Below are 12,222 nucleotides of genomic sequence, written 5' to 3'. Positions count from 1 at the left end.
ATATTACAGCCGTAATAATGAGGATTTAAACACAGTGTCAGGAGCAGTGTTGAGCATTGCTTGATGTCACTGAAAAATATCCCATACGAAGGGAAAAGGAGTGTGCAGGAATTACACAGACGTGGCAGCGCGGAGCTCAGGGCTCTGTTGTTAATGTGGGACTGGGTCACGGGGATTAGGATCCGTCTGTCATTCAGCATTACGCTGGCAGGCGCTGGAGGTTTGGAGCTTATAGACAGGCTTGGCTGGAAGCCTGCGTTTTCTGTTGAATAGTTTTTATTAGTTGCACAAAAATGGATAAATGATCAGAGATATTTATGTAGGAACAAAACGATTTTCTGGTACTTTAAAGAAGATTTTAATTTATACTTCAAGTCATGTCGATCATCCAATGCTAAATAGACTCAGTCCATCAGTGCTATTTGTATTGAACAAAATGGCAACTACTGCATCCACCTACAACACAAGTAACCCAATAAAACAATAACTATCTGCAAGGTGTTTTGTGAATCGCGCACACTTTTTGTCATCTTATTGTTCATGGACCTGTGAAGTGACCCTCAGGTGTGAGAGCACTTCAATCATACGAGCTCTGAGCGCTGATGATTCCTACACAAAAGAAAGCGACAATATTTTTCTGATAGCTTTATAGCAGTAATTTTCTGTTCTGTTAAATTAAACAAAAGCCAGCGTCCACTGCAGCACTAGTCCATCTAGTTAGCTAATGCATTTCATTTAAAATCAATTGGCTGATGTTATAAAGAACACTTTTATTGTTCGCCGTTTGTTTTCATGGCCCAGGGAAGCTTAAAAAAAAAAGTGCAATCCTGTGCAGAAAAAAATAATAGAAAATACAGAAATAAAAAAATACATTAAAGCCCTTTACACACATCATCTTTATCTCAAACAATATAGATAACATTTGTGATTAATGTTTGTAATTACTAGATCACATTTAACAATGATAGAGTCTCAGTTTTTTGTATAACAATATACTATAATAGAGACCTTTATTAAAAGACGTAAATCTAGGAAAACAGACTGAAATGGAGCGTGTACATTGTAAATGTTTATTATTTTGAACTGATTTATCACATATAGGTGATGAACAACAATAGAAGAAAGAGAAAAACAAAGGATTATTACAGTCACTGGCTCTGAAACACAGCTCTCACTAATACATCTGCAAATCTGGATGATTTACAACAAATGCAGAAGACTTTTAGTAACAGTATAAAACGGGTCGATTCGACCTGAACAACCACACAAGTAGGTTACACACTTTAGTGTCAGTAGAATAGAGTAGTGTAGAGTAGAGTAGAGTAGTGTAGAGTTGGGTTTAGTAATGTGTTGTAGAGTAGACTTCGATTCGACCCGAACAACCAGAATAGAGTAATGTAGAGCAAAGTAGTGTAGAGTTCAGTAGAGGATTGTAGAGTTAAGTAGAGGAGTATAGAGTAGAGTAGTGTAGAGTTGAAAAAAGTAATGTAGAGTTAAGTAGAGGAGTTTTGAGTAGTGTGGTGTTGAGTGGAGGAATGTAGAGTTAAGTAGTGGAGTGTAGAGTAGTGTAGAGTTGAGTAAAGTAATGTACAATTAAGAAGAGGATTTTTAAGTAGTGTAGAGTGGAGTTAAGTAGAGGAGTTTAGAGTAGTGCAGAATAGAGTAGAGTTAAGTAGAGGAGTGTGGAGTAGAGTAAAGTAATGTAGAGATAAGTAGAGGAGTTTTGAGTAGAGTAATGTAGAGTAGAGTAGTGTAGAGTTTAATAGAGTTAAGTAGAGGAGCACAAAGTAGAGTAGAGTTAAGTAGAGTAGTGTAGAGCTGAGTGAAGTAATGTAAAGTTAAGTAGAGGAGTGTAGAGTAGAGTGGAGTTAAGTTGAGCAGTGTACTGTGAAATGGTGTAGAGTTTTTATTTCTCTTATCAGTATCGTTGAGTACTAGTACTGAAATAAAAGGTGATGATGCAACTGAACCTCTGATAGATTAACATAACTAGACTGTAATGTGCTTTAGTTTTACATCACAAACAGAGACTCTTGGGTAATAATGGCATTACCACACCTCCCTGTGTAACATAAATCTCGTCCTAAATTAAGGCAGATGATAACATTAAAGCATCCATCCATTCATCCATCCATCCATCCATTCATCCATTTCCTGTAGCACTTATCCTACACAGGGTCACAGGGAACATGAAGTCTATCCCAGGGGACAAGCCAGGGGACAGGGTGCTGACCCATCACAGGGGATAAACACACACTCACACACCACAGACAATATAGAGATGCCCGTCAGAATACAAGGCATGTCTTTGGATTGGGGAAGGAAAGCAGAAGACCTAGAGGAAACCCCCAAAACCACCTTACATTAAGATGAACATTTTATCCGAACCACACACTATTCATTGTAAAGATACGGTAAGATAAGAGCCTTGCACTGACTAGTGTGTCTTCTACCATTACACCTTATAACATTATTATATTAAGATGCCCGACATTAGCATTAGAACAGGAAACAACATACTATAATAATCTGCTCTCCTCTTTTAAAACCTTGTTATAGGTTTTAAGAGCTGAAACCATTCTGTCTTTTATATGACACACCTTTGCCCTGTGGGTTAATTGGAAAACGTTTCTTAGAAGCTGTTTGTGAATCCATGCGGTGAAATCTAATCAGAAAGCAATGTCAGGTATGCGGATAATGCTCCAAAGTTCAGGTTTGTCGCTCGGTTATATTAATATCAGTATATTAATGCGTGATTGCATTAGGGCTGAGCAATATGGCAAAATAACAGCCTTAATGTAATATATGTAGGATATTTGATCTTTTTTTATTTTTTATAATTGTGTTAAAAATAACAGTTGTTGTTATTATTTTGTATTAAATCTTAAAAATGTTCTTTTTATTATGTTTATTAGCAAACATATATATTATGCATAGACAAAGTATTTCTATATATTTTTTTAATTTGTTCTTAAATGATTTCATGTATACAAACATACACTTTAAGCTCCAGATCTGAATCTTTTGCTCATTTTTTGCAATAAAGCTTTAATGCTATACTACAAGCATCTTGAGGATCCTTTTTGTTTCCAGAGTCTATTTGTCTGGAGTTAAGAGGGTTTTTTTATACACTCATCACTCTCCCATTTTTAAAACATCACACATGGTTTTCAGTCTCACAGTTCCTGGAGTGTTTTCCCAGCCCTGTCACCTGGCTCAGATCATTTAAAGGTCTTCCTGAGCTTAAAAAGGTAGTGTTAGAAAATAAATAAAAAGTGTTTTGCAGTGGGATTCCAGGAACACGATGGAGGAAAACATGTTCTCTTTTCCTTTTGTGTGTTCGAGCAGTTTCTCTTTAGAGAGGTGGAGATGTTTGCTTCTTTTTTCTTATTTTTCCTCCCCCTTCTCTCTTGGTGCATTTTGTTGAACAGTAGAAACCTTCCTACTTTATGCCAGACCAGAAAGCAGCCCTAAGGGTCCATCCTTTTTCCTGATTCCTGTCAGGTTGCCATGGCACCAGGCAAGGTGGCCCCAATTCCTGCTGTGCTGAAGGGTCGAGAGGGGACGATCCTGAACTGGAGCGCTGTTCGCTAATGTGATCAGACAGGCATGCCGGAGACCATCACACATATCCAGGGCAGGCTAGGCTGCAGCTGATCCACTCACAAAAGTAGCCTTGAGCCAAAATGGCTGCAGAATTCTCACAACAAGTGAAGAAAAAGCCAATATGGCTCCAGTAGAACTCCATATGCCAGTGGTTGGATCTCAGGCCTGGAGACAAATACGGATACAAATGAATTCTGTCTATGAGTAAGAACAGAAAATCCGTCCAGCTTTTGAACTGAACTCTAGATCCAAATACGGGATTATGAGATGTTACCTTCAAATTCTGGTAATTTAGACAATAGTGGTCTTCTAAATTAAAAAAGACCCAGACAGGTTGGGATTCAGACTCCTTCCTCAGACCAAAATAGGAAGAAACCCCAACCATATCCTTCGTTCTGCCCTGAATCAGATTTAAAGAGATATCTAGCCGAGAGAGCACTTCTTCTGTTTCTTCCATTTCTGTATAAGCAGAAGTCTACACAGTCAGAGTTGGTCCAGATTCATGCATCGAAGTTCACCAGAGTTAAACTTTGCACAAACTTTTCCCTGAAGTCTTCTGTGGCTTTTTGTCATTCTCATCATCTTAGTATCGCTAGATTAAACAGCTTAAAATCTGTCCCAAAATGGTGGACTTGGGTTCATCATTAATTTTCCGGTCGCTCCTTAGTCATGCCTCGATGCATTTGGGGTTTAAATCTACCGTTTTTTTCCTTTTGCCAAGAAAATGCTGCCAGTTAAGGCAGCTTTCAAGGACAGATCGGTGGAAGACCGACCTCATGTTGATTTTACTGATAGACATTCAGAGATCTGGGCCTTTACATACCTTCATGTCAGGTCAATGCTCTGCTCTTCACTCTCTAAAATCTGGATTCTGGTAATCTAAAACTGAAAATCTAGAGAGATGGATAATCTTGATACCTATCCTGTCTGAGTAGATAGAAGTTCAACAAGTGTTTAATATGAGCCAGGATGTGACAACTTTACCGAGAGACCCTGTATAAACTTTCCCTAAAAGTTTGTTAGTTCTTCTATATTTTCTACTTTAGATGTTATTGCTGCTTAGATGTTACAAGATTGTAGGAGGTGTTGAGCAGTGAATGATGTGTCCTGCCTTCAGAATAAATCAGATGATGGTAAAGATGAATCTCTGAAGGTATTGAAGGTATCGTTGTATACATATATTTAATCTGGGCTTGATTTGAAGCTTGCCTCTGAGATATTTTTTTGGTGGTGGTGGTGTTAGTGGTTGTACTGGTGGTTGTGGTGGTGGTGTTGTTAGTGGTTGTGGTGATGGTGGTGGTTGCGGTGGTGGTTGTGGTGTTTGTGTTGGTGGTGGAGGTGATGGTTGTGGTGATGGTGTTGGTGGTGTTTGTGGTGTTGGTGGTTGTAGTGGTAATTGTGGTGATGGTGATGGTTGGTTTGCATTTCAGCCCAGATAAATAGACTTTTACATTAAGATGAACATAAGTGCTTTAAAAGCTGCAGTTACTCAGAGACATACATAGACTAAACAGAAAGCTCAAGGGGCTGCAAGAAAGACACAGACATGGCTTTGAAAATCCATTTTTAGACATATCTGGGTCACTTTCACCCTCTTCATAGCATCAGGTGGGAAAAGAGGGTACCTCCTTCCTTTGTTGCCCACTCTTGAACATAATAATGCACTCACTCTGGCCAGTCTTTCTCTGTCTTTCTACGTCCTGACAAAGCCCCCGGAGAGTCAATTTGTGCACAGTGCTTGAGAGGAATCAAAGTACGGAGCAAGGAAGGGTCGAGGGAGCATCCTACAGAAGGGCTGAAATTATTCCAGGCTTGTTTTCATTTTCATCTCCTGCCACTTCCAGAGCGTCAAGTCCATGTTCCGCCTTTGTTCAAACCAGCGCAGTGCTGTTGAAGTGAAGGGTTTCTACCGTAAGGGACACATTAAAGGAGCCGTAGATCTGAAAAGGCAGCCTGTTTTACATGCCTATGTGGAATATGTCTGGTTTTCGCTCGTCAGCTTTGCTCTCGAATATGATTTGCTAAAATGAAGCCAGTTAGGCGTTGGCAGCCTGGCTCTCTGCAGCTCTGACTCTGAGGGGAGCTCCACGGGGAAATATGATTGATTGCATGGAAGTTATAGTCACCCGTCTGTCATTGACAGTTTTAATAAGCTCATAGTAGCAGTTCAAGGCTAACTGGACCAGCTGGGGATAAAAATGCCTTGCTATCAGTCTGAGGCTACATTTATATCACATGGCTAAAGTGGTCCACAGACTCAGAAAAAACTGCAGCTTTGCTTGTTTTTGTTATTGCTACCAAGAGGCAAATTAAATGCCAAATAAAATAAAAAGATATGTTTAGGTTTTCAAAGCCTTTCAGTTTAAGCAGGATTGAATTCCTTCACCGCCGTAGCTGAAAGGACCGTACTGTAGTCCTTGATCTCTGTCTCAGCTTAGCATGTAATTATAAATCCCTTCATGCATTAAATCAGGTGTTTTGGTTCGTGGAAAACAGGCCGTGATGTGTTATGGCTGAAGAGCTGGGAGTGGCTTCGGTTAGCAGCTTCTGTTTTTCAGCCTCCAGCTCCCTCCTCTCACTTTCTGTCAGCTCCGATCAGCTCATTAGTACAGAGGTGTCAGCTGGGAACAGGTGTTTATTTGATGCCAATGTAGTTCAAGATCAAAATCCAACAACGTATTTGATAAGAAAAGTATTGTTTATGGGTAAAAAGGTAATCCATTGATTCAAGATTTTGGCCTGTTATCACAGTCTGCGTTGACTTATAGTGAGGGAAAGCAGATCCTGATAAATATGAGCCTAAGTGTATAGCCTAAGTGTTTCAGGCTTAAACATAATTTTGAGCTTTTGCGAGGTTATATTGTTATAGAGATTTAACATGGAGTAAAAGCACCCTGAATAATTTTTATAGCAACGGTGCTCACTTTTTATTCACCGGTTTATTGCTAAAGGTCCTCAAAGAAGCCTTAGGCTCAGCCTTTACAAGCTCACACAGTTTTTTAGAGGCTCGCTTTCATTCCATGGAAGTATTGAGATGGACTACTCGGAGAGTTCGTTCTTTGATGCGTGATTGCTTTTATCTTCTCCCCTCTGTGAGCTTGGCAGGTGCTTTTTTGCATACATCGGCCACACCGAGGTACACTCAACAAACGCTTGCTCTCAGTTTGACCGAGATGAAAGACGACTAAATAATACATTATCATATTATATTAAAAGTCATTTGCATACAGGTTACATAATTCGTGATAGAAAGTTTGTATGACGAAGATTCAAAACATAGTTTGGACAGATCAAAAACTGACCAACTGAAACCTGTGAGCATTGCGTTATAATAAAGTTCCTGCTATGTAAAATGGCTTAGAGTGAATGGTTATGGGGATATGGAATTATTTATACAATTAAAAAAACATAACAAACAAAGCAATGAATTAAAGAGCACGTTTTAGTGGGAAACATCTGGCAAGTCAGATGGCGGTAGATGTGTGCATACGGACTTTGGATCCAGCTTGAACCAACCAAAATGTCACGGAGTGGACAGTTCTTACTTTTGTGCTAGCGGAAGCTGAAGGAACTACATTTATTTATTCTGCAATATTATTTCATTAAAAATCTATACTTTATCAGGACCTTACTTATTCAAATAACCTTTAAACCCCTTTTCCAGGGGTTTACTTGAAAGGACACACAAAATATATACAATATATGCCATACAATAATAACAAATTTTAATAGCCCAGATTATGTTCTTACATATAACGCATTTCTTTCTTTTCTGTCTTGTTTTGCAGGGCTGAATGAGCCAACAGCTTTCTTCGATCTTGTAGAAGCCTGCTTTTCTGAAGCATCAGCAAGTGAGTGTGACCAGTACTTGAGATCTCCCAACAGACCTTCAGCATGAAGAGAACTGCCATTTCCACTCCATTGCTCTCCATCTGCCTCGTTCTGATTGCATGTCGCTGTTCCCTGGCATCGTCATTCTGCCCGGCGCAGTGTGTTTGTGAAACACGGCCTTGGTACACCCCTCAGTCTGTGTACCATCAGGCGAAGACAGTGGACTGTAACGAACTCCATCTGAGCACCATCCCACGAAACATATCTTCTGACACTCAGGTGCTGCTTCTCCAGAGCAACAACATCTCCGTGGTGACTTCAGAACTGCGGACTCTTGTCAACCTCACCGAGTTGGACCTCTCTCAGAACCACTTTACACAAATCCTAGATGTCGGTCTGGGCAACTTGACCCAGCTGGTCACCCTTTACCTGGAGGAGAATCAAATTACCGAACTGCCTGATTTCTGCATGAAAGATTTAATCAGCTTGGAGGAGCTTTATATAAATCACAACCAGATTTCCTCAATTGGCCCACATGCCTTTTCTGGCTTAGGGAACCTGCTTAGGCTCCATCTAAATTCAAACAAATTGGTGGCTATTGATAGTCAGTGGTTTGAATCCCTTCCGAACCTGGAGATCCTCATGATAGGTGAGAACCCTATACTTGGATTGGAGGATATGAACTTTCGCCCTCTTTCTAAATTGCACAGTTTGGTTCTAGCTGGCATGGGCCTCAGGGAAATACCTTCTGGAGCTTTCCAAGGACTGGAATACCTAGAGAGTCTCTCATTTTTTGATAATAAACTGACAAAAGTGCCCAGAGATGCACTGCGTGCTCTACCAAACCTAAAGTTTCTCGACCTCAACAAGAATCCTATCGTGTATGTGCAGGCAGGTGATTTCCAGGACTTTGCCCACTTGGAAGAGCTCAGCATGAACAACATGGAGGAGCTTGTGTCTGTGGAAAAAAATGCGTTTTCCAACCTCCCGCAGATGGCCAAGTTGGAGGTTTACAACAACCCTCGTCTGTCTTATATCGACCGCGAAGCTTTCCGCAGCATGGCTAGCTTGCGCACTTTGCTGTTCCACAACAATGACCTCACCCTCCTTCCTCATGAAGTTTTAGCCTCCTTCCCCAACCTGGATGAGGTCAGCCTCCATAGTAACCCCCTCAGGTGTGACTGCCTCTCGATATGGGGGTCAATCGTTGGTAACCAGTCGAGTCTCAAGCTTCTGGAATCCAAGATCACAATGTGTGCCTCTCCTCCAAACCTGGTAGGGCACTCTCTCCAGGAAGTGGTGTCAAATAACTGGGACATGGCAAGTAACACCTGTCTGCCAGTCATATCCTTGACTAGTTTCCCTCCCAAACTCAACGTCACAGCCGGTCAACCCCTGACGCTTAACTGCCGTGCCGTGGGTGACCCTGTCCCTCAGTTCTACTGGGTAACGCCAACAGGTGACAAAGTCACCTCAGAAGTGGTATCCCCAGCACTAAATGAGGGCAACAGTGGCACAAGGAAGCACAGAATGCAGGACCAAGGTGCTCTGGAAATCCTCCATGTTGAACCGGAGGACGCAGGTTTATATACGTGTGTGGCGTGGAATACAGAAGGCGCAGACACCCGAAGTGTCTCTGTGTATGTAGACAAGAGTAACTGGCATGATGACCGACAGAAAAACAACCAGCAAGGGGGAAGGAACACCACTGGTGCCCTGGTTATCCTTGCAAAAGTCATCCACGCACAATCAGTAGTATTGGAATGGAAAGTTTACCCAACGACCCGTGCCTCCAGCCACGAGATGCCACAACCCAAGTGGCTCAGTGCCACTATGAGAATCAACAACCCCCACATTAGCTACACGGCAAAGGTCCCGGTGGACGTTCAAGAATACAACCTGACGCACCTGCTACCCTCAACAGAATACCAAGTCTGCTTGACCATGGCCTCGACAGAGCAGCAAACTCAGCAGTCCTGCATCAATATCACCACCAAAGAAGCCAGCTTTGCTGTGGAGATAGTCGCCCAACCGAGCAACGTCGCCTTGGCAGCGGTGATGGGCTCCATGTTTGCCATCTGTATCATGGCGCTGCTGGTGTTTTACATGGGAAGACGTATAAAGCAGAAGTCTTGCCATCACTCGTTGAAGAAGTACATGCAACACGCCACCTCGATTCCCCTCAACGAGCTCTACCCACCGCTCATCAACCTGTGGGAGAACGAGACTGAGAAAGAGAAAGAAGGGTCCGTCGACCCACAAAGCTCACAGATAGACACCTCAAAGACCTACATGTGGTAGTTCAGTACAGGCGTAGAGAGACAAAGAGACACTTGAAACAAAGTATGTATGGTGCTGTACATAGACGATAATTGTACGTAGTTACTTACTAAGATGTCATTGTGAAAGACGTATTTTTAGACTGTATAACCCTCCATAGCCGCAACAACTCTCAACTTATTCGGGTACGGTTGTGAAGTGGTTATATATATATTATATATATATAAACAGAGTAGATGAATTTTTAAAAAGTGCCCAGCCAAACACACCCCTGCAATAATCTCGCATTACGTTTTCTGTGAACATTAAGCATGCAGATATATGAATTATTTGTATCATTTACTAATCATAGAAACATTAATATCTGTCATGAAACCAAAACCTTCACTGCACAGGCTGTTGAAAGAGTCGAAGGTAGCATATTTTTTGGATTTCTTGCATGGTGTTCTTGCATGCTGTTTCGGTTAGTTCTTTACAAGTACCTTCATTTTTCTCATGTCTTAAAATACAAAGGTGTGGTGAGAAGCTTATAAAACAAACACACACACCTTCTGTATCCATTCCAATGTTTATCACCTCCACTGAATTCACAATTTTTATCTGCCAGCTGTTGTGAAAATCCCTATTACCTGCAACTAATTAGCTGTCAAGCATAATTAATAATTGCTACAGCAACTCCACAGCTATGTGTGTTCAGTTTTTACTTTTGGATCTCACTTTATTGAACTGTGTATGTAGATATTTTTATTATTACTATAATTAATACACCTTTTTCCCCCCACTTGGTACAAGTTTGAATGAGGTGTCATAGAGAAGCCCGGGATAATTTATTTTAGAAAACACCTACGGTCTGTCACGTATAGAAAAAAAGAGCTAAGGTTTATAAATAATAGAAATGGTGACACAGTGTTGTTGTTTTTTTTTGGCTCTGTACTCCAGCACAGGGAATTTAAAATCAGCTTAAACTGCAAAGGCAAAGCTTTTTTAAGACAGCGTTTTCCCAGTTTCTGACACCGTACGTCTGCTAGGTTTCCCACTGAATGTAAATAATCACCTGATCACTGAATTCTGAGCACTTTCAGCGTTCTTCAGATAGATAAGAATATTCCACCTTGGAATATGGCCCTGAAAAACTGTATAGAAGAAGCAGAGCAGCTCTTAAACCGTTATCGGCACATCACTTCCTGTTTTGTGTTATCATTTTTGTTTTCAAATATTTTATTTAATTGACATATTACCCTTTTCAATTATTATTATTATTATTATTATTATTATTATTATTATTATTATTATTATTATTATTATTATCTTATTTATAACATTATCATGGCTTGTGCTGCGATCCAGAATGCAGTCATGTCGGAATGGTCGTATTTACGAGTTATACTCCATCAAAAAGTTGTAATTACGAGTGATTTTCAGTAAGAAAAAAAAACGTATTGAAAGGTTATTTAAAAGAAGGAACACCTTCGTCGTACATCTATGGATGCACTAAAGTGATTTGAATGCACCTGAGGTCGTAATTACGACATTTTGACTCGTAAATACGTAAAGTTTTCAGGAGGACTTAGGTGTGTAGCTTCTCCATTGCATTTATACATAGCTGCATACCAAATTAAAAAAGTTTTGTTTTTCTAAAGTCTAAAAAATTAATATGCTTTTAGCCCAGGCTATTTATTTACTATTTATTTATTTATTTGTTTATTTATTGTCAATGTTGCTATTACATAATAATATTAATAATATTATTAATAATAATAATAATAATAATAATACCATTCTGTAAAATAAAAATGTTGGGGAATTTTAATTCATGCTTGATTTTGTGCCGAAGATGAACAGTAGCTTTTCTCTGATTTATACCTTTGTGTCAAATACTCTTGAGCTTACGTTATCTACACCTTGATTTCTTCTTCAACTGTTTTTCCTCCACAACTGAAAGTGTGTAGTCGATTTGATAATCGATTTTCACATATATAGTGACATCTAGTGGTTTTAGCTTTATGATGGCGTTGATATCAGACGTTCCTTTCTTTTTCTTCCTTATGGCTTAAGACAACCGGCTCCAGAAACATCAGATCACATCTAAATTCAGATCTGTACCACTTGTTTATTATCCTGTGGATGAATTAGTGATTAGTGTTTGTTTTTCTCTTCTCTTCTCTTCTCTTCTCTTCTCTTCTCTTCTCTTCTCTTCTCTTCTCTTCTCTTCTCTTCTCTTCTCTTCTCTTCTCTACTAATCTGTTCTGTTCTCTTCTCCTTTCATCTCTTCTCTTCTCATCTCTTTTCATTTCTTCTCTTCTCTTCTCTTCTCTTCTCTTCTCTTCTCTTCTCTTCTCTTCTCTTCTCTTCTCTTCTTGTTTAGTCTCTTCTAACGTGTTCTGTTTTGTTCTCTTCTCCTTTCATCTCTTCTTGTCTCTCATTTTCTCTTCTCTTTTCTTCTCTTCTCTTCTCTTCTCTTCTCTTCTCTTCTCTTCTCTTCTCTTCTCTTCTCTTCTCTTCTCT

General features: G+C 40.0%; 1 protein-coding gene across 1 annotated transcript in view; it reads left to right on the top strand.

The window, feature by feature from the left end:
• si:ch211-180f4.1 (uncharacterized protein LOC100144405 homolog) overlaps positions 1 to 11,961 on the top strand; it is a 29,431-nt gene extending 17,470 nt beyond the window's left edge. The window contains exon 2 of the mRNA XM_058388962.1: positions 7,395 to 11,961. Coding sequence (XP_058244945.1) covers positions 7,501 to 9,738 — 2,238 coding nt within the window. The 5' untranslated portion in view covers positions 7,395 to 7,500 and the 3' untranslated portion in view covers positions 9,739 to 11,961. The remainder of the gene's footprint in view (positions 1 to 7,394) is intronic.
• The last annotated feature ends 261 nt before the right edge of the window (positions 11,962 to 12,222 follow it).

The sequence above is a fragment of the Hemibagrus wyckioides genome, linkage group LG05 (genome assembly GCF_019097595.1).
Source record: "Hemibagrus wyckioides isolate EC202008001 linkage group LG05, SWU_Hwy_1.0, whole genome shotgun sequence".
Classification (NCBI taxonomy): Eukaryota; Metazoa; Chordata; class Actinopteri; order Siluriformes; family Bagridae; genus Hemibagrus; species Hemibagrus wyckioides.
Note: the sequence above shows the minus strand (reverse complement) of the source record. Positions and strands in the feature narration are given on the sequence as shown.